Here is a 21486-nt window from a genome sequence, read left to right on the forward strand (position 1 = left end):
CAACTTCATAGTCTCCCAACCCCGGGCAGCCCTCTTCTACTACTTGCCAAAATCCATAAAAAGGACTGTCCTGGTAGGCCCAATGTATCAGCATACTCCTGCCCACTGAACTTATTTGCTTGCCATTTTAATACATAATCCTGCTACCATGCCCTCATGTCTGTCCTTGGCTTGCTGCAATGTTCCAGTGAAACTCAACGCAAACTGGAAGAACAGCATCTCATCTTCTGGCTAGGCACTTCACAACCTTCTGGTCTCAACATCAAATTCAACAACTTCAGGCGATTTACTCTACTCCACCTTGGCCCCCTTTGTTTTCATTTTTTAAAAATTTCATTTTTTACTATTCTCTACCTTTTTTTAATTGTCTTTCTTCATTTATCTTCCGCCCCACTCTTTTCCCCTATTTTGTGCCCTTTTCTTTACCCTTTCTCCCCCTTTGCTTCTCCTTTTCTAAATCTTACCTCTGTTCCATTTCTTCCCCCCAAACATCTTCATTTTAGCTTCTCTGCCTTTTGGCCATTCACACCCTTTATTGTGCCTGTGGACAGTTATTAGCTGGTTTCCCTGGTTTCTGTGGCTAAGATTCATCTTTCATTCCCTCCCCCTGCAGTATAAATATTTCCCATTTTCTATGCCTTTTAGTTGACAAAAGGATCTTCTGGACTCCAAACATCAGCTCTTTTCTCTCCTTACAGATGCTGCCAGACCTGCTGAGATTTTCTGTCATTTTCTCTTTTGGTTTCAGATTCCAGCATCTGTAGTTATTTGCTTTTATCTAAAACATAAAGACAGTCTCAGGAAAAGGATACTTTAGAACGGAGATGAGCAAAAAATATTTAACTCAAAAGGATTGTGACCTTTGGAGTTCTCTACCCGAATACGTTTGTGAATGCAATTCACTTAAGAACGGGATAGACAGATGTTTGCTCTCTTAAAGAATCAAGAGATATGGGGGCAGACAGAAAGCAGTGTTGAAACCCAAGAACAATCATGACTGTACTGAATAGTGAAGCAGGCTCAACAGGCAATATGGTCTACTCCTGCTCCTATTTCATGTTAAGATTTTTGATATTCCTCCCCATCCCTTAGCTTCACTTTAGTGGGATCAATTACTTCCACCCCACTTTCTCTTGTTTTTATTCCATTGTACTAATAATTCTTTAAAGTTTCTACTTTTCCCCTTTCTTGGAACTATAAGCAATGAGAAAAGAAAATATTTTATTCTTACTTTTTGCTTGATACAAACTCTTATCACAACATTAAAGACAACTACCTCGAAGCTACCTCGTTGAATATGTTTAAGTCACAGGTAGATAGATTTCTGAGTGATAAGGGACTTAAGGGTTATGGGGAGCAGGTAGGTAAGTGGAACTGAACCACTTTCAAATCAGCCATGGAGGGGCAGGCTCGAAGGGCTAGATGGCCTACTCCTGCTCCTATTTCTTATGTTTTCACAACATTTTGAAGAACTAATGGCACCCAATCATCACATTAATCTTTTTTAATGTACATTAATTCAACTACATGGAATCACACTAACCTCTTAATCCCATTTTTCATTACAGTTGGAGACTTCCAAATTGTCTATTACATAATTTCATTTTTGTATCATTGACAATGCAGTGGAGGGAACTGGTTTCAACAGTAGAGCAGAATAAAGCTAAATTTACAATGTTTTTAATTGTGGGATTGTACAACACAAGTTTTTCAGAACCTCAACCATTTCTGAACGAACACACTTGCCAAACGTTTAGATTATTTTAAAATAAATACAAAATCATACTTGCCGGGTGTTTCTAAAGATTTAATGCATTAAACATAGTCTCAGGAGAACTAGAAACTGTTTTACAAATGTCACAAGAAACATTTTAAAACAGTGATGGCAGGTAACTGCAGGTTGCCTTGAGGTCACGCATGAATAATACTCATTTCATGGCAGCTTTGAGTCTCTCTCCTACATTCTCCCAGTTGATAATATTCCAGATAGCTTTTAGATAGTCACCCCGCACATTCTTGTACTGTAGGTAGTAGGCATGCTCCCACACATCAATTCCAAGTAGGGGAATTAGACCTGAAACATGTGACAAATTGACGTTAGTGAAATTATTTAAGGAATTTTACATTAAGCAATATAGACTTTTAACAATTTTATATGTTTGTGTTTCTCTGTATAGCTTTCATTATTAAATATTCAAAGAGAAATAGGATTTAAATAGATAACTCCAGTTGAAGAGGTACATTGGACCCAATCATCCTTTTGTGCTATCATTTTTTTTTGTACTGTGTTACAGCCTTTTACTTCCCACCATCAAAAATATGGAGCATCAGTAGAAGAAAAATAAAACTAGAGTAAATTCTGAATGTCAATAATAACAAAGGTCAATCTGTACATTTCATACCTAGAGGGCAAATTATCATTGCACACCATCAGTGCAATATAACAATCAATGGGAACATGTTGAAATGTGCTACCATTCCAGGACCACATGTTTTTTTGGTAATCTAATCAATATAAAATTGAGGCAGCAAGTTTGAAAGTGTTCTGATCTCTATTCAACTTAAAATGAAAAAGAAAATGTGAGTGGGAGTGGCCATCGGCAGTTGGATTTGAAAACATTCAGTTAAAACAAGAGAAGACAGTCAAAGAGTCTGAGCAAATTTAGAGAATCGTCATTAAATTTGGAGATATCAATATTTACCAGCAAATTAAATTCCCCAAAGTAAAATAGGGTGGCATGGTAGCACAGTGGTTAGCACTGTCACCTCACAGTGCCAGGGACCCAGCTTGGGTCACTGTCTGTATGGAGTTTGTATGTTCTTCCCATGTCTACGTGGGTTTCCTCCCACAGTCTGAAAGATGTGCTGATTAGGTACATTGACCCAAATATGCGCTGGAGTGTGGTGACTAGGGTAATGTCACATTAACTTCATTGTAGTGTTAATGTAAAGCCTTACTTGTGACTAATAAATAAACTTCAATTTTAAAAAAACAAAGCATATGCTAAATGTAACATAGTTCCTATTTAAACCATGTGCACCAATCCACAAGGGGAAAATGAAGCCATGTCTAACCAGTTGTTCCTTGCAGTGGATCCTGATTGGGAGCAGCAGCTAGCTGTAGCCTTCCTGAATCCTTGCTGTAACCCAGCCATCCCCATCCTGAGCCTTGGACACCTACTGAGATGGCAGTCATCTTTTCCTTAAACACTTCAAAGGAACCGAAGTCCCGCTTGATGGTTTCCATTAACTCTCCTAAACATAGCAAAACAAAACACACTATAGTTAAGAAGCATTCATCAACTTATCCAATAGTAAAATGCTCTCTCACTAAAGTTTCCAGACCATAACCTTCCAATTAAAGAACATGAACATTTAAAATGCTTTCAACATTACAAATGTAGGTTTAATAGATATATTTTGTCCCATTGCCTCACAGCAAGTTATCTTGAGGTGGAGTCATTATTGGCATCAGGAGAAAAAAACACAGGTTACTGGAGTGACCTATGAAATGGAACTTAATTAAATTACTAACTCTGGTCACCAAAAACGTATTTGCTTATTGTTGCAAATCTACCAAGCAGGTTGCCACATTCTTTCTATTTAAACCAGCTGAATTTAAACCTCAATAAATACAGCAGTTGACTGCTGCTGTTGCCACAGGCCTACTGAAATAAGATCATAAGAAATAGAAGCCTGAGTAGGCCATTCAGCCCATTGAGCTGTTCCACCGTTCAACTGAATGCCGATCAGATTATGGCCTTAATCCAGCCTAACCCAACATCCCTTGACTCCCTTGTCAATAAAAAAATTGTCCAACTGAGTCTTCAACAAGCCAGCCTTCGCTGCTCTCTATGAAAGAGACTTCCAAAGACTAAAGATTCTAATAGAAGAATGTCCTCCTCATCTGAGTGTTAAATGGGATATGTCTTATAGTTAATCTGTGCCCTCCCCAGTCTGCAATTTCCCCATAAGAGGAGGCAACCTCTCAGCATCTACTTTGTAAGTCCTTCAGAACCTTATGTTTCAATAAGCCCCAACAAGCTGTGGGCGTCCAGATACTGGACAAAACAATGAACCTGCTCCTCAGGCACAGCTGAATTTAACCTCGGTAGCCCCATCACTGAGATGGACAAAGATACTTCTTGCTGCCATATCAAACCTGTAGTGTCTTCATAATTGATTATAGACACATAATCCCAGAATGCAACTGTGTAACTAGATTCTCACCTATTATGAGGAAATTAGCCAGAAAATGGACACATGTTCACTGCAGAATAACTAGCACTGCCTTGCCATTTATATGAATGCAGCCCAATACTGTGAATGGAAGGTAGCACGTTATTACTATTACTGAAACATGCTAAGGGAGGGACAGGATTGGCAACTCAATCTCCCAGGGTACAGATGCTATAAGAAAGGAGGTAAGAGAGGAGGGGGAAATTGCGTTTTTGATTAGGGAGAACATCATGGCAGTACTGAGGTCTATATGGGTAGAACTGAGAAATAAGAAAGGGGAGATCACTTTGATAGCATTGTAATATAGGCCCCCAAATAGCAGGAAATTAAGGAACAAATATGTAAGGGGATTACAGGTAACGCCAAGAAAAATAGGGTGGTAATAGTAGGGACTTCCCAACATTCACTGGGACAACCTTAGCATTAGGGGCTTTGATGGAGAGAATTTTGAGCGTACTCAGGAAGAATATCTCATTCAGTATGTGGAAGGCCCGACTGGAGAGGGGGCAAAACTTGACTGCCTCTTGGGAAATGAGGAGGGGCTGGTGACAGAAGTGTTAGTGAAGGATCACTTACCATAATTCGTCAGTTTTAAGGTAGCTATAGACAATAATTGGTCTGGCCCAAAAGTTAAAATTCTAAATTGGGGCAAGGGCTGCATGGTAAAGCCTGGGAACTATAGGCGGGTGAGCCTAACATCTGTAGAGGGTAAGTTGTTAGGGGTTATTTTGTGAGATAGGATCTACAGGCATTTAGAGAGGCAAAGACTGATTAGGGACAGGCAGCATGGCTTTGAGAGTGGAAGGTCATGTCTCACTTGAGTTTTTTGAAGGGGCAACCAATTTTGATCGTATCAGACAGGGCCTTTCAAGCAAAGGGATGTCTAATAAGTGGAAGGCTTTCAAAAGTGTGTTAACCAGGGTCCAGGGTAAGCACATTCCTTTCAGAGTGAAGGGCAAGGCTGATAGAAGTAGGGAAGCCTGAATGACTTATGGATTTGAACCCCTGGTCAAAAAGAAGGAGGAATATAACATGCATAGGCAGCTGGGATCAAGTGGAACTCTTGAAGATTATAGAGGGTAGCGGAGTAGAGCTAAGAAAGAAATCAGGAGGGCAAAAAGGTGACACAAGATTGCTTTGGCAGATAGGGCAAAGGAGAATCCAAAGAGCTTCTACAGATATATAAAGGGCAAAGAGTAACTAGGGAAAGAATAGGGTCTCTTCAGGATCAACAAGGTCATCTATTTGCAGATCCACAAGAGATGGGTGAAGTCCTAAATGAGTATTTCTCAGCAGTATTTACTGTTGAGAAAGACATGGATGTTAGGGAACTTGGAGAAATAAATACTGATGTCTTGAGGAATGTACATATTACAGAGGTGGTGGTGCTGGAAGTCTTAAAGTGCATCAAGGTAGATAAATCCCTGGGACCTGATGAAGTTATCCCAGGACGTTGTGGGAGGCCAGGGAGGAAATTGCAGGTCTTCTAACAGAGATATTTGAATCATTGACAGCCACAGGTGAGGTGCCTGATTAAAGGGTGGCCAATGTGCCTTTGTTAATGAGCTGCATGGAAAAGCCTGCGAACTACAGGTGGGTGAGCCTAACATCTGTACAGAATAAGTTGTTAGAAGTTCTTCTAAGAGATAGGATCTACAGGCATTTAGAGAGGCAAAGACTGATTAGGGACAGCAGCATGGTTTTGTGAGTGGAAGATCATGTCTCACTTGAGTTTTTCGAAGGGGTAACCAAGGTGGTAGATGAGGGCAGTGCCCTTTTCTGAATAACAAATGTAACATCTGCAATTCTCTAATTGTCTAGGATCACCTCCAATCCAGATTGGAAGATTATGATTAGTAACTCCATAATTTCCACTTTTACTTTCCTCACCATCCTTGGATGCATCCCATCTGGCTCTGGTGTCTTATCAACTTTAAATATTGTCAGCTTTTCTAAAAGCTTCTCCTAATCAATTTCAGCCAATTCAGTATCTCAACTGCCTCCTTTTTCAGTATTATTTTGGCAGTCTTTTGGTAAAGAGAAATCAAAATACTTATTAAGTACCTCAAGTATGTCCTCTGCCTCCATGCTCAGATCTCCTTTTGGACCATAATTACACCCCTCCCCCTGCTTTTACTATTTATGTGTTATGAGGCAGAGATAGATTCCCCCCTTTGAAAACTAATACCCACCCACTCAAAGAGGAGTACCTCACCTCATAATCTGTAAGTGTGTGTGTGTGTGTGTGTGTGTGTGTGTGAGAGAGTGAGTGAAGTGGTACAATCTGCTCTTCAGCAACGTTTGGTGGTTAAATCAAAATAACTCCCTAACACTCTCTCTAAAGTCAACATGTAACAATTTATTTATCTAACCAATAGTGAACAAGTTGACTAAACTATTAATAAAACAAATAAAACATGATTTTAATGCACCACTGTTCAGATAAATACAATTCCCACTCATTAACAAAATAAAATTTTAATCACTCTCTAAATTACATCCAGGTTTTCTGTCTTCCAGAATATTCTGGGCCTTCTCTGTTGATTCTTCTTTGCTATCCAGATGAGGCTTTGAGCTAAAAGCTATGAGCTGTGGCAGGTGGCAGTTGTTCTCTCTATTTTCATTGCACTGCCCTCTTCCTTTTATACCTGCGATGACATATGAATATCTCTCACAATAGGATTGGTCCTAGATTGCCAAAACCATTGGATTTAAATTTAATAGATTCTTAGTATCTGAGTGCCTAATTCAAATGCTTGAAAGCTTGTTGCCTTGGTAATGCTGTTGCTTGGCCTTCTGATACAAATGTTTGGGCACACTATCTGCACTTGCATTTTTTTAAACTTTAAGCACAGAAAAAAAAAAGTCACAGAATCATAGAAACCCTACATTATAGAAGGATGCCATTCGGGACTATCAAGTTTGCACCAACCACAATCCCACCCAGGCCCTACCCCCATATCCCTACATATTTACCCACTAATCCCTCTAACCTACACATCTCAGGACACTAAGGGGCAATTTTAACATAGCCAATCAACCTAACCCGCACATCTTTGGACTGTGGGAGGAAACTGGAGCACCCGGAGGAAACCCATGCAGACACACACAAAGCATCACCTTTTAAAGGGACCATACAATGCTTTTTCCCTAGCATTTTACAAACACCAATTACACTACTCAGCTTCCCAAGATATGCCTATAGAAGACTTTTAAATTTACTTTGAAGTTAGATGCCAGTCTCATACAGACTATTTGCCTTGCTTATCTACCTCATCCTCACATACTTAGCATTGTTGTAAACCTTACACGCAGCTCACAGTTTGTATACACTGACAACTATTGATCCATGATAGCCACATTACCCAACATATTGCAACACACTCACTGACATACTTCCAAGAGGGCAGTAAGTAACAGCAAACAACAGGAAAGAACTAGAGGAGGACTAGCTGCCCGCATGTTTTATCGCTTCATGGAAGAGATAAGGAGAAGGGCAGCCAGCACTCCACTTCATCCCATCACCTTTACTGACAGAAGCTGCTGAATTTGCATGAACACTCTTTTTACTTTCTCCTTTCCCTCACCACAATCTAGTTGTTTCCCTTTCATGTAAAGGAAAATGTAGATGCATCATGTGATTTTACAGGAGCTACATCAAGTCAGAAAATGACACTGTTCGTATTTGAGATCCAGAGTAGATGAGAGATATGCATATGGAGACATGGGACTCAAATGTACAGGAACCAGTAAAGCTTGGGCTGGGGTAAAAAAGGAAAAGCACAGATGCCAGCTTCTGGGAGGTGAGATATTGTTTATAATTCCAACAGCAATCCCACAGGTGGAATACACAAACATTAGTCACTTTGTCATTGACAGGCAATGTTTTCCTAGCTCTGAGTTGCAGATGTGGCTGTAGCAGTTAAGTCAAGACCTCTCATAAAGGAAGACATCCTGTAGGTATAATGAACCAAAAATTGGATACATGGGAGTGGTGCTCCCTCTACATTGTAGGTGAGGATCTGATCATCATGTGTGAGGCACTCTCAGTGTTGCTGTAGCGGGAATAGGTCCAGCCCATTTCTCATTCCTGTGGTGTGGTAATCACCTGAGCCATTTTCTGTTTCATTTGGGGATTGAAAATGGACCGTGTAAGAAGGGACCTGTAAAAGGAGGCACAAATCTCTAGATAAGGAGAGAACAAAAATGTGTCCAAGATCCCAATCTTGATTGTGTAGGATTGCATCAAGCTGTGCACAGATCTTCAGTGCGCAAACACATTTTGAGGTTCTACCTGCCCCCAGTGTTGCGAAGGATGGGTCTGGCCATGTTGCTGCAGAATGCTGCAAACAGTTGGACCTTGATATACCATCGCAGAAAAATTTATGGAGAGAACCACGTTTGACCATTAATCCATCAGGCAGTGGTCTGCATGTAACTTCCTAGGAGCCCTATGGGAAAAAGAATGGTGGACCCTGTCAGAAGGTTCCCTGAGCAGAAAGTCAAGGTCATTTGGCAGAGTACCTCATCACCAGAGCTTTCAAACAAGTATTAAGATCTAGCTTGGCTGGTGATAAGAAAGGTCCTCCCTGACAGATCCTTCATACATGTCCAGGAGTTTCACTCCATCCATAGGTAGCTGTGGTGGGGAAGTGGGTTTGGGGGAAGAGACTCTTGTCCACCTCTTTGTGGCCTTTGCAAAAGGTCTGGAGTGAGATGAGGTGGTTTTTGTCACATTCATCACAAGCAACTCCGTGACGCAGGACTCTCTGCTGTTCAGGCTGTTCTGGCTGTTCTCAGGGATGCACACCAAGACAAACATGAGCTGATGCTGGAAAATCATTAACTCGGTGAAAGATGCTCTTTGGTCTGTCCAAAACTTGTTGGTATTCCAGTGCAAAGTGTTGCTCCTAACCAAGTGTTGCAGAGTAGCACGTTGCAAAACCCAATACTATACAGTGCTGAGAGATACACTAAAGTTAGGAACGGAGGCATAAAGGGTCACTAAGTCCTATCAGTCACGATGCACTGAGGGGACAGGTGCTATATAGAACTCTGTTGGGCTGTATGACTCACATTGAATGCATCACATGTATCACAATTGTACACAATTTAAGCATCTCACAGTGCAACTTAATTTAGGTTGACAACTTAAATACCATTACACCATTTATAATGACCATTTTGAAATGTCTGTAATGTTTCTTGACTATACTGAAGCAGCTCAGATGCAACATGATGTATGTAGAAAACCTGAACATTACTGCGCTCTGTGATGGCCACTTTGAAATGTTTGTAATGTTCTTTCAAATATTTTAAACAAAGTACACTTTTGCAAAAAAAGACATCCTAACCATTGTTTGCACAGGGAAAATAATTGTTCCCTAAAGATCCTCTGCAGATATGACCTCCTGCCATTGCACCCACTCCTTCCTTTTATAGCAGTTTGCCCCACTCTGCGCATCCTCCTATTTATGCTCAGTTCCCAGAAGAAACCCTACTTGGGCACCCGTATCAAAAAGCAACTTGTTTCTGTGCTCAGCAAAACAAAACCTATAGTCTATTCAAACTTTAGGCAAGTATAGAAAAGCATCAAAAACATAGCACCACCCATAATAAAAAATAATATCGCAATTTATCTGGAAATAGTTCATGAACTACAGTGTTGCTGTGGGAGAAGGGTCTTTCAGTTCATTGATTGTTGAATAAAAAACGTTATTTATGGTCTTAATTTTTTGCATCATTCATTATATATATTTTAATATAACCATTCCAAGTCAAATTACATAGCTCAAATCTACCTGTAGGCTCTCCTCCACCATTAGGAGATAGGTTCGTCCAGAAAATAGAGTGATTGATATGACCCCCACCATTAAATCGTAGTGCTGGCTGCAGAGCAACTTGGGTTGTCACATCACCTAAAATATAAGATCTGCTCAGTTTGCAAAAAACAAATCAACTTGTAGAAATACATTGAATGAAAGCACAAGCACAATCTTTCCACACAAAAAAAACTCAAGTCATTTTTCTCTTATTTACACCAAATATCACGTCAATCAAAGCAATCCTGGAGCAGCTGGCCACAATTTTTTTATTTCAAGTTAAAGTTGAAGGTTTATAATTTCAACTTAAAAGGGCTCTGGAGTTCAGATTTACACCAGAAATTCCAAGTAGTGTTTTCTTAATTTCTAAAATGTATCTCAACACTTAAACAATGCTGGTCAACGTAATGTTGAACTTACCTTTTCAGAACAGTACGTTAGCACAGTGGTTAGCACGGCCACTTCACAGCTCCAGGGACCTGGGTTCAATTCCCGACTTAGGTCACTGTCTGTGTGGAGTTTGCATATTCTCCTCGTGTCTGTGTGGGTTTTCGCCCATAGTCCAAAGATGTGTGGGTTAGGTTGATTGGCCATGCTAAAAATTACCCCTTAGTGTCCTGAGATGAGTAGGTTAGAGGGATTAACAGGTAAATGTGTAGGGACATAGGGGTAGGGCCTGGGTGGGATTGTGGTTGGTGTAGCCTCGATGGGCCAAATGGCCTCTTTCTGCACTGTAGGGTTTCTATGATTCTACGAGAACAGAGCCCCATGATCAACCACTGCTGTTAAAATAGATGCTATATTGAAATATAAATGTGACAGTGACCTTGATATTGTATTCTTCAGCTGGCTTACCGTGTCACAATCTCTTCAGTGAGGCCTTTTTGTTTAGGGCTTCTGAAACTACATCAACACATGAAAATAGACAGGAACTTCAAATTTTCTATAGGACTCACAATGGTGATTCCAAGCTTAGAAAATGTGTCTATGGGGTCAAGAACCAAGGCCTTCCTGATCTGAAAAGAAGCCCGGTGAAAATAGTGCAGGGTTGGGAAGAGAAATTAATTTTTGCAGTGGGAGGCTTCAAGATTTCATATCTCTCAATCCCAATTTTACTTCCATCAGGAGACAAAAATCTGGCCTATGGTTTTTCAAACATGAAGAGATTTAGGCACATTGTTAACCATTCACCATAATGTCAAGGTTAAATTAAGCATCAGGATGAGCCAATGATATTAACTCATTAATTAAATCAGATAATAATAATCTTCTACTTGTTTACAGAAACATATTGATGCATTCAGAAGAAAATGGGCTTAGGGCTTTAAATTATAAAAAGGGTCTCAGCTGAATTGTTGAAATGGTGACATGGAGAACATCAGACTACAATTGGTTTTTAACTAGAATTAAATTCTAACTTTTCCCAATACAAGGTAGAGAGAAAGAAGACATTTGAAATGCTGTCTGTATTTGCAGCAACAACACAAAGCTGAGAAACCTGCTGCCCAAACCATACCTCCCTGCCAAGAAAAAGCATCTTGTCCAAAATCTAATAACTACAGTAACTCATCAAATGGCGACTGGCATAAATGCTGATACAGCATTCAGCACAGTCCATTAAAATTTAATACATGCATGTTGGGGAACATAGGGTTTAGCAAGTGAGAGGGAGAAACCGAAGGAATTTTGTATTAGTAGAGAAATGGTTTGGGGAAATTGATGGGATCGAAGGCCAATAAATCTTCATGGCCTGAGAATCTATATCCCAGAATACTTAAGGAAGTGGCCCTACAAATATTGGATGCATTGTGTAGACTCGAGAAATTCCAAAGATTGGAGGGGAGCTAATGTAACGTCACTATGTAAAAGTAGAAAGAAAACAGAATCACAGACCAGTCAGTCTGACATTGGTAGTGGGGAAAACTCCATAGTCCATTATTAAAGGTTTTATAGCAGAGCGTTTGACAGACAGTGACACAATCGGACAGAGTTAGTGTGAATTTACAAAAGGGAAATCATGCTTGGCAAATCTAGTGGAATTCTTCAAAAACGCAACTAGTAGAGTTGATGAGGGGGAGTCAGTGGATCTGGTTTATTTGGACTTTTCAGTACAAAGTCCCACATCAGAGACTAGCATGTAAAATTAAAGCACATGGGATTGGGGGTAGTATATAGAGATGGAAAGAAAACAGATAGCAAACAAGAAACAGTAGGAATAAATGGGTCTTTTTTCTGAGTGGCAGACAGTGGGTATGGTAGAGATCAGTGCTAGGACACCAGTTATTCATAATATATATTAATGATTTAGAGGAGAGATCTAAATGCAATATCTCCAAATGTGCAAATGACAAAGCTGAGTGGCAGACTGAGCTTTGACGGGGTTGCAAAGAGTGCACTTAGGACAAGCTGAGCGGGGAGAAAAATGTATGCAAGATACAGTACATCATTGATAAATGTGAGGTTAACCATTTTGGTAGCAAAAATAGAAAGGGAGGTCATTGTCTGAATAGTTCTAAATTGAGAGAGGGGAAGGTACAACAAGACCTGGGTGTCCTTGTACATCAGTCACTGAAGGCAGGTGCAACAAGTAGTTCCAGGGATGTCTTGTCTCAATTATACAGGGCCTTGGTGTGGTCACACCACATAACATAGTATGCAGTTTTGACCTCCTTTTTTGAGGAAAGATGTTCTTGCTAAAGAGGAAGTGCAGCAAAGATTTGGTGTATGAGGAGAGATGAAATCAGTTAGGATTTTATTGCTGGAGTTTAGAAGAATGATAGGTTTGGAGGCGGGGGGCGGGGGGGGGGGGGGGAATCTCATAGAAATCTATAAAATTCTAACAGGACTAATCTGGGTAGATGCTGGAAGGATGCTCCCAATGTGGAGTCCAGAGCCAGGAGTCATAATCTAAGGTTAAGTGGGTAAAACTTTTAGGACCGAGCTGTGGAGAAATTTCTTCACTCAGAGTGGCTGGTCATGAAATTTGCTACCTTAGAAAGCAGGTGAGGTCAAGGAGGAGTTAGATATAGCTCTTGGAGTGAAAGGGAACAAAGAATATGGGAGAAGGTGGGTTTGGGTTATTGAATTGGATGATCAATCATAATCATACTGAATGGTGGAGCAGGCTTGAGGGCCAAGTGGCCGCCTTCTGCTTCTATTTCCTCTGTTTTTATACTGGTAATCAGTTTAAAATGCAATTCTTCACTGGACATTTTAGGTTTGCTCAGTTTGGAACTGGCTAAAACTATTATTCACTAATAACATTATTGGTAGCTCATTATTCTTCATCTCCTGCCAACATTTTGAATTTTTAAAAATCCAGCTACACATTCCTCCTATATCAGTTACACGTGTGGTATCATGCATATTATGCCTACTCACCCTTGGCCAAGGACTCTGCATACTTCTCCTCTGTGATATTCAAATTGTTGACATAAGTTGCATGATGCTTGCTATGATGCAGCTGCATTATTTCAGCACTTATATGTGGCTCCAATGCACCATAGTCATAAGGCAGATCAGGAAGTGTGTGCTTTTGTCTGCAAGCTAAAAAACGTAAAACTGGAGAAATGTTGGTGACACATCTGCATGAAAAACAAAAGTTAAATTAATTAGCCAGTGAGATTAAAAATATACAAAGTACACCATAAGAATGGGCCCTTGGGGCCCACCAAGCCTGCGTCAATCATGTTGCCCTATGTAGGCCAAACACTTGTATCCCTCTATTCCTTGCCTGTTCATTTGTCTATCCTGAGAGATCTTAAATGTTGCTAACATGTCTGCCTCAACCACCTCACTTGGCTGGGCATTCCAGGCCCCCACGATCCTTTGTGTAAAAATCTTCCCCTGCACAACTCTACTGAACCTTCCCCCCCCCCCCCCCCAGCCTTACCTTGAACTTGTGTCCCCTTATAATAATCATTTCTGCCCTGGGAAAATGTTTCCAACTGTTCACCTTATTTATGCCCCTCAATTTTATAAACTTCTATGAGGTTGCCCCTCAGCCTCTGTCTTTCAAGGGAGAACAATCCCAGTTTATTTAATCTCTCTTCAAAGCTAATATCCTCCATACCAAGCAGCATCCTGGTAAACCTCTTCTGTACTCCCCCAAAGCCTCCACCTCCTTCTGGTAGTGTGGCGAACCAGAATTGGACACAATATTCCAAATGCGACTTAATCAACGTTTTATATAACTGAAACATAATTTGCCAACTTTTATACTTGATGCCCCAGTCAAAGGCAGGCATGCCATATCCTTTCTTCACCACGTTTTCTACCTGTGCTGCCACTTTTAAGGATCTGTAGACCTGTATTCCCAGATCTGTGTGTATGTGTGTGCTCCTAAATGGTTCTGCCATTTATTTTATAACTCCTAACCGTCTGAATTGGATTTACAAAATGCATCACCTCACATTCATCTGGATTAAATTCCACCTGCCATTTCTCAGCCCAATTTTCCAACTTATCCATTTACTGCTGTTGTGTCTGACAATTTCCATCACTATGCACAACTCCAACAATCTTAGTATCATCCACAAACTTGCTAATCAGACCAGATACATTTTCTTCTCAGTCATTTATTTTTATTACAAACAACAGAGGACCCAGCACTGATTCCTGCGGAACACCACTGGTTACAGACCTCCATTCAGAAAACCACCATTCCACCGCGACCTTCTATCTTCTGTGACAAGCTAGTTCTGAATCCATCTAGCTAGTTCACTGTTGATCTGTACCTTTTACATCAGCCTGCGATGAAGGACCTTGTCAAATGCTTTACTAGAGTCAGTGTAGTGTTATGAAGTTGAAGTTTGGGAAGTTGGAATTTAATGTTGATAAAGATGTAAAAATTGTAAAAATGCTAGAGGGGAAAAACACTGCATGGGCCCTTTAAACTCTGGTATTTGTTTCAATGCTTGGAGGTTTAAAATGCAAAGAGTCCCAGACTGAAACATTTGTATCAAATGCCAGGCAGCAAGGTTGCCTTGGTAACAGGCTTCAGGCATTTGAATGTTTTAGGATTCAGTCTATCAATTTAAAAGCAGACACTCAGATACCAAAAACCTATAACATTTGAATTTGAGGTGTTGACAACATTAGACCAGTCCTATTGTAGGAAAATAGGTCATCACAGATACAAAAGAGAGCGAGAGGGGGGAAAAGTATGAGATAAAAACTGCCACCTCTAAAGCTTTAAGAGAGAACAAGCAAATGCCAGTTGCCAAGAGCTACGAATTCTCAGCTCTCAACTCTGCCAGCTTTATATACGTCTTAAGAGAATTCACCATCTAATCAGTGAATGATACTAAATCAGTAAGAGCTTACAGACGGAGGAATCAACTGAGAAACTCCCGAAGATCCCGACAAACACAAAACCTGATTGTATTTTTTGTGACTAAATTCTATTACTTTTTTTGTTAATGAATGGGCATTGTATTTACTTGAACAGCATTCAATATTATTTATTCAATATGTTACTTGTTTAATTACAGTTCGCTGTTAGTTAAATAAATAAATAATTAAATGTTCATTTTAAAGTGAGTGTCAGGTATTTCTGTAATTAACCACTAAACGCTACTGAAGGACAATTCACCTTCCCACACACTTTTAACAGATCACAAAGCGAGATATTCCTCTTTGGGGAGCCAACTTCCGCATCCTAACAGTAGACAAGATCCAGGCCCTTTTCTCATCAATCATTTTTATCACTTCCTCAAAAAAAACCACCAAATTAATGAGACATAACCTCCCTCATACAAAATCATGCTGTCTGTCGCTATTGGACCCCCAATAAGTACACACAGTAAGTCATACTCTAATGGTTCACCAGATTCTACGTTTCACAGACAAACCGCCCAAGCAAACTTCAGACTTAGTATACTTTTAAAGCTGCATCCCCAACTTAATCGCAAAACACGTGAAACTTAAACAGAATGAAAGCTTACTATTAGGGGTTCACTTTCATTAAAGATTTTACGATCATAGAAATCACAGAAACCCTCTAGTGAAACCCAGTCCATGGAGTCTGCACTGACCACAATTCCCCCCAGCCCCCATCCCCGTAGCTCCAGTTATTTACCCTGCTAATCCCCCGACACTAAGGGTCAATTTAGCATGGCTAATCAACCTAACCCATACATCTTTCAACTATAGGAGGAAACAGGAGCACCCAGAGAAAATCCACACAGACACAGGGAGAACGTGTGGACTCCATACAATGACCCATGCCAGGAATCGAACCCGGATTGCTGGCACTTTGAGGCAGCAGTGCTAATCGTTGTGCCACTGTGCCAGTGGCATAGATCAAAAACAGCATACACACTTCCTTGCATCTAGACTAGTAGTATAAACTATCTTTTGGAAAAGATAGGGAAAATGAGCACAACACGGGGTCGGCACATTGGATAGTACTGCTGCCTCAAAGCACCAGGGGCCTGGGTTTAATTCCAACCTTGCATGATTGTCTGTGAGAAGTTTGCACGTTCTCCCTGTGTCAATGTGGGTTTCCTCGAGGTGCTCTGATTCCATCCCACAGTCTTTAGATATGCACGTTTGGTCAATTGGCCACGCTAAATTGCCCCTTAGCGTCCCAAAATGTGTAGATTAGAGGATTTACAGGGATAGGCCTGGTAAGATGCTCTGAGGAGTCAGCGCAGACCTGATGAGCTGAATGGACCCCTTCTGTACGATTCTATGATTTAACTCCCTCTTGCAAGAAAGTATCTATATTTGAAATGACAAGCCATTGTTGTAATGTCAACAGTATGTTTTTTGCAGTTGCCATGGGTGGAAACAGGCAAAATTCTTTTCATACGCAACTGCCACATTTTCATCTTGGAATACACAGAACTCCAAATTTTCCCAGGTAAATTAGTGATGACTGAGTAGATTGCCTTAACTTTATTTTGGTGCATACTTAATTATATTGTAGCTGCACAGTTTAATCAGTGAGCATCAGGAAATACTGGACGACCAAAAAATTATTTTTTTCAGCTAATGAAGCCAGACTTGACTAAATGCTTATATACTTCTGAACTTATATCAGCGGTTATGAAAACATATATGCTAACTGCCAATCGAGCAACAAGACAGACCAGAATTCAAACCAGCACAGACAGAAACCTGCTACTTCGGATCTGTTCCATGTTTTACCAAAGGTGGTTACAATTATAGACGGTAACATTGTGGAATTCTCTGCTACAAACTGAAGCAGAGTCCAGGAATTATTTAAAAGAATCATAGCTGCCTGAAAGATAGAAAAATGAAAAACAGTGTGGAATAGGAAGTGTAAATTTAAACTATAGGTCTAAACGCCGTAATTTCCACTATTTCGGAGGGGAGGCGCGGGGGGAATATATATCCTGACTCTTATCCATACCGCCTCTCAGTGGGGGCGGCGCAATGCCGGGGCTGGGGGGGGGGACAGGGGCGATGCAATGAAGGTTTTAATCAGAAATAATGGCGATTCTACAGGACACCGACCTACTGCATGCTTCAGAACGGCAACACTCACCTCCGAAGCTGAATGACTTTGTTTAACATATCCAGACCCGAGCGTGCGAGCGCTCCACAACCGTTCAAGGGCACAAACAGTGTGAAAACAGCACTCACTGCGCTTGACCTTTCAACTCAGACCCAACCATTTCATTCGCTCTCAGAAATAGATATTTATTAAATACACGCAAAATTCAACGCACGTTATTTTTGCTGCAAATGCAAACAATAGTATTCATTAAGCTAAGATCTGACTTTAGAAATGTCTCCCCAGTGAATATCGAGGTTTCCCCCTTATTCTGATATAACATTTTTGGGAAGACCAGCCTGTGTGGGCTGTTTAGGGCGGAAGGGATTATTTTGGTGATGTGGTTCCGTGTGCTCTTCCGCTCGCAGTCCCGTTAATGAATTTTAAAGTGCGTGTTTCCATCCCATCATGCGCTTTGTATTCCTTCATTCCCTGACACACATGGCGGTTGTGGTAATAGCTTGCTAGATTTACTTGAATCAGTTAGTATTGTAAGCGTTGTGTTGAGTGCTGGAGTTCCATTTTCTGAGGGGCTGGAGGACTGGAGTGGAGGAGGTCGGGTGAGTGAGGCTGTGCGTAAGCGTGCGTCGTGCGGGTTTGGCGCTGCTAGGCCGCAGACAGGCGACGCCATTTTGTGTAGGATTTTCTACCCTCACAAACAACGGGTTGAGTCAGAAAAAGGGGTACATTTCTGAAGAGCTGTAGTGGTTCTGGCCCCTCCTCACACCGGGGCCTTGCAGCCAGGCTCACGGTTTGTGTTTCTGAACATAACGTTTTGCCTTGCCTCGCCCCAATGTCCAAAAGTGGGGGCCTGCGCGCGTTTTCCTCTACTATGTGCACTTGTTTTAAATAACACCGAGTATGTCTTTTGCCTCGTACCGTTTTTTTTTAAGCTCGGCCTTAACTAGGTAATGTATCCCGTCCCCATTTAGTTAGGTCGAGCGACAAGGATGGGTTTGTTTGGTGGGCAGTAGGCTTCTATCGGGCCTGGTTGTTTTTACTTATACGGAAATTGAATTCTTTAGGGTTGGACCTAATCGCGGTTATAGACAAGACTGGAGGGTTAGGGCTTGTGTCACCACTGATACAAAGCCCTTTCCACAATGTAAAGTGTACTCCTCTGACTTGATGAGATTTGTCCTAACAGCAAATGTTTAACCGAAGCTGTGTTTTCTCGAAATTTTGGGCTTCTAGTGGGAGTCACAACAGACTAATACGTTGAGCTACAGAGTTATTTTGTTTCGAGTTTTCTTAATGTGGATAACATTTACGGAAATGTCTTGTTTCCTCGACTCTGTCATTTTTTTTGCAGTACATGTATATAACTGCTTAGATACATGTTGCGTTGGAAAGTAAATTTTTACATCAAAAGTTTAAATATCGAAGTAGAATGCAAAGTTTTTACCACTTCAGTGTAATATACTCTGTGTATCTTTGGTTCCCTTTTGCATGAATCATGTAACTTGTATAACCCAAATAGAGAGCAATTTTAAAAAGGTGGGTACAAAATGAAATGGGTGCATGATAACCAATGTCAGTAAGATAAATATGAGAGAATGCAGCGGGTCACAAGATTTAGGAGTAAAGTTATTGTAACAATCAGTTGCGTTTCAGGCTGAAGTCGAGGTGTTTGCTAGCAAAATAATGGTGCGGTTAAGGTTAAAAAGAGTTATATTAAAAAGAGCCATTCCTGGTGATGGCGATATGCACCTGAAATTGAGTCACCACAAATTGTTGGATGATTTGTGCTGTTCTCTGAACCTCAAAATGAAGGCCTCAGTGTTGATCTCTCCAGGAGCTTCAAGAAATTGCTGGATTGGCACAGTAAATAGACAAAGCTCTCTGCAGGAAGTTGGGGCTGGTATCTCCTATCGTGATGGCTCTAGTCATGATAGTATTTATGAATTAGCAATGTCGTTAAAACCTGATGGGTTTAGAAAGGGTACCCTCAGACATTATAGATGTTCTTTAGTCTCTTTCTTTCAGTGAAATCTTCTCAATACAGTATTTCTCTTTTTGTACTTGACTCTAATTCACCCATGTTCTTCTCCGTTGTTCACTTTTTTCTCCAACTGTTGAATCTTCATAGTTGAGGTAGAGACTGTTGGTCCCATTGTTCACCCAACTTGCTTCCAGCAATTTGCAGTGCAACATTGAAGCTAAATAATTGGGTGGGAGTCATCTTATGGAAATACAGAACTCTCTAAGCCCAATTAGCCTAGGTAATGAACGTTTGAATATCTAAGTTTTTGATTAATTTTGATCATCAAAAGCACACTTCAACATGTATTTGAAGTTTGTGGTTCTTGTTTCTTCTTTGTGAAGAAGCCAAAACATGGTAAAAAGCTTTGTGCTTTATAATGCAATTTCTTCTGGGGGAGTTTTTAAAACTATTTCCAAAAACTATATTGTGCTAAATTCAGATTGAGATACTTTGATCTGTACATTTTACAGTACAGCAGGTAGCCAAGTTCGCACCTTGTTATTCGAGGAAATTCCTCCTGGTAATAATCTGCAATAGCCCAATATATTTAACAGTATATAAGGTGAGAATATATACTTCATTGCAGTGTAGTAGATGCTTGCTGTCCTGTTTGCATTTTGGTATTGTTTTTCAAAATATAGGCAGTGCCATTTGTATCAGACATCCACTGTGCATGATGGACACTGTAGCTTGAGAAATTTAAAAGTAGTTTTGTTTGCATCTACTCACCACCTTCCAAAATCCATGCAAAAGTATCAGTCCTTTGTCCTTGATTACCTAACATGGGCAGTAAAAAATTGTGCGTCATTCCTTGCAATGATGATTTTTAACAAACCAGCAAGAAGGGCTCCCAGAAGTTTTAGAGATCCCAGGCGATTTGGAGGCAGTGAAGATGCTCTTACTGTTTGTATCTTTTCAGATACATTCCAGTTTTTCCATCATTTTCTGGTCTTAAGTAATGTAGCTCTGAAACAGGTACCAAAAACCAGAATGGTCTTGCTAATTTGTACTTTAAGGGGGTGGAGATGCAATGCACAGATGATTCAGAATTATTTTGCTTTAAGTGCCCCAAAACTATAAGTAAATTTCAAGTGGTATCTGTGTAATTGCCTATGGCCAATAGTTAGAGCTGTTTGTCCAGGGCAAGTGAAAGTGGTGTAAATGGTGGGCTCTTACTCGAAAATAACCAGGCAGTTTTCCAAAAATCCATGCCAGAGATGCAAATGTTGGTGCCTCTCAGTTGGCATATGAGCCTGCTAACTGAGTACTGCTTTAAAGGGAGCTGCAGAAAAAACAAAAGATTATTTACTTGTTATAACATCCTTATAAGCAGTGACTTATCGTGATTGAGGTTTTTTCCTTTAAGAGAAATGCAATAAATTCTGAATTAGATATTGTGCATAAAGTTGCTGAACTGCGGATATCAAACTAAGAACGTGAGTGTGCAAATAACAGACCTGGCTCAAGAACGGATGCAACTGCGTACTAAACATTCCTGAATATGTGATTTTTCAGGAAAGAAGGGGAAGGGATGGAGCCAGATGTATTGATTTAAGACTCTGATGGTGCTGGAAAGAGGATATGGGGTCAAGGACAGAAGAGACTTGGTTGGAGCTAAGAAATAACAGATGCTATTACGTGACTGGAGTACTCTGCACGCCATTATCTAGTGGGAAATATAGAGCAACAAATTTACAAATAAATTACAAAATGGTGCGAAAACTATAGGGTCGTGATAATGGGGAACTTTAATTATTCTAATGCAGGCTAGGATAGGAATTGTGGTAAAGGTTGGAGGTGAAGGGTTTTTTTAACTGTTCAAGAGCATTTTCTTGATCGGTCTGCTTACTGCCCAAGGAGGAAGGTGGCACTGCTGGTCCTGGGGAATGAGGTGGATTAAGTATCAGGGGAACATTTAC

The 21486-nt window shown here is 40.5% G+C and overlaps 2 protein-coding genes across 4 annotated transcripts in view; one reads left to right on the top strand and one right to left on the bottom strand.

Moving 5' to 3' along the window:
• Window positions 1-1792: 1792 nt before the first annotated feature.
• On the bottom strand, window positions 1793-17710 carry sod2 (superoxide dismutase 2, mitochondrial). Its single transcript, XM_080200313.1, has 5 exons — window positions 17575-17710; window positions 13443-13645; window positions 10041-10157; window positions 3076-3255; window positions 1793-2074 (listed from the first exon to the last, which is right to left on the bottom strand). Exons 1-5 carry the CDS (start codon window positions 17601-17603, stop codon window positions 1929-1931), a joined length of 675 nt encoding a protein of 224 aa, XP_080056439.1. The 5' UTR covers window positions 17604-17710; the 3' UTR covers window positions 1793-1928.
• Window positions 17711-17935: 225 nt separating this feature from the next.
• The window catches only part of wtap (WT1 associated protein), a 55588-nt gene continuing 52037 nt past the window's right edge, over window positions 17936-21486 (top strand). Inside the window, exon 1 of one of the 3 annotated variants that reach the window (XM_080200311.1) lies at window positions 17936-18143. The gene's annotated coding sequence lies outside the window, so the exon portion shown is untranslated. Of the gene's footprint in view, window positions 18144-18194; window positions 18335-18388; window positions 18492-21486 lie in introns of those variants that run through there. The other 2 variants (XM_080200310.1, XM_080200312.1) reach the window with 2 other exon arrangements.

Source organism: Carcharhinus amblyrhynchos, chromosome 12 (assembly GCF_965287045.1).
Source record: "Carcharhinus amblyrhynchos chromosome 12, sCarAmb.v2.hapA, whole genome shotgun sequence".
In the NCBI taxonomy this organism is placed as follows: domain Eukaryota; kingdom Metazoa; phylum Chordata; class Chondrichthyes; order Carcharhiniformes; family Carcharhinidae; genus Carcharhinus; species Carcharhinus amblyrhynchos.

Bases quoted from the DNA above. Each gene is read 5' to 3' on its own strand.
- sod2 (XM_080200313.1), bottom strand. From the start codon at position 17,603: ATGTTAAACAAAGTCATTCAGCTTCGGAG. The intron at 13,646-17,574 runs GTGAGTGTTGCC...TTTTTCATGCAG, and splicing joins AAAGTCATTCAGCTTCGGAG to ATGTGTCACCAACATTTCTC. The intron at 2,075-3,075 runs GTTAGACATGGC...CACATGTTTCAG, and splicing joins TCCACTGCAAGGAACAACTG to GTCTAATTCCCCTACTTGGA.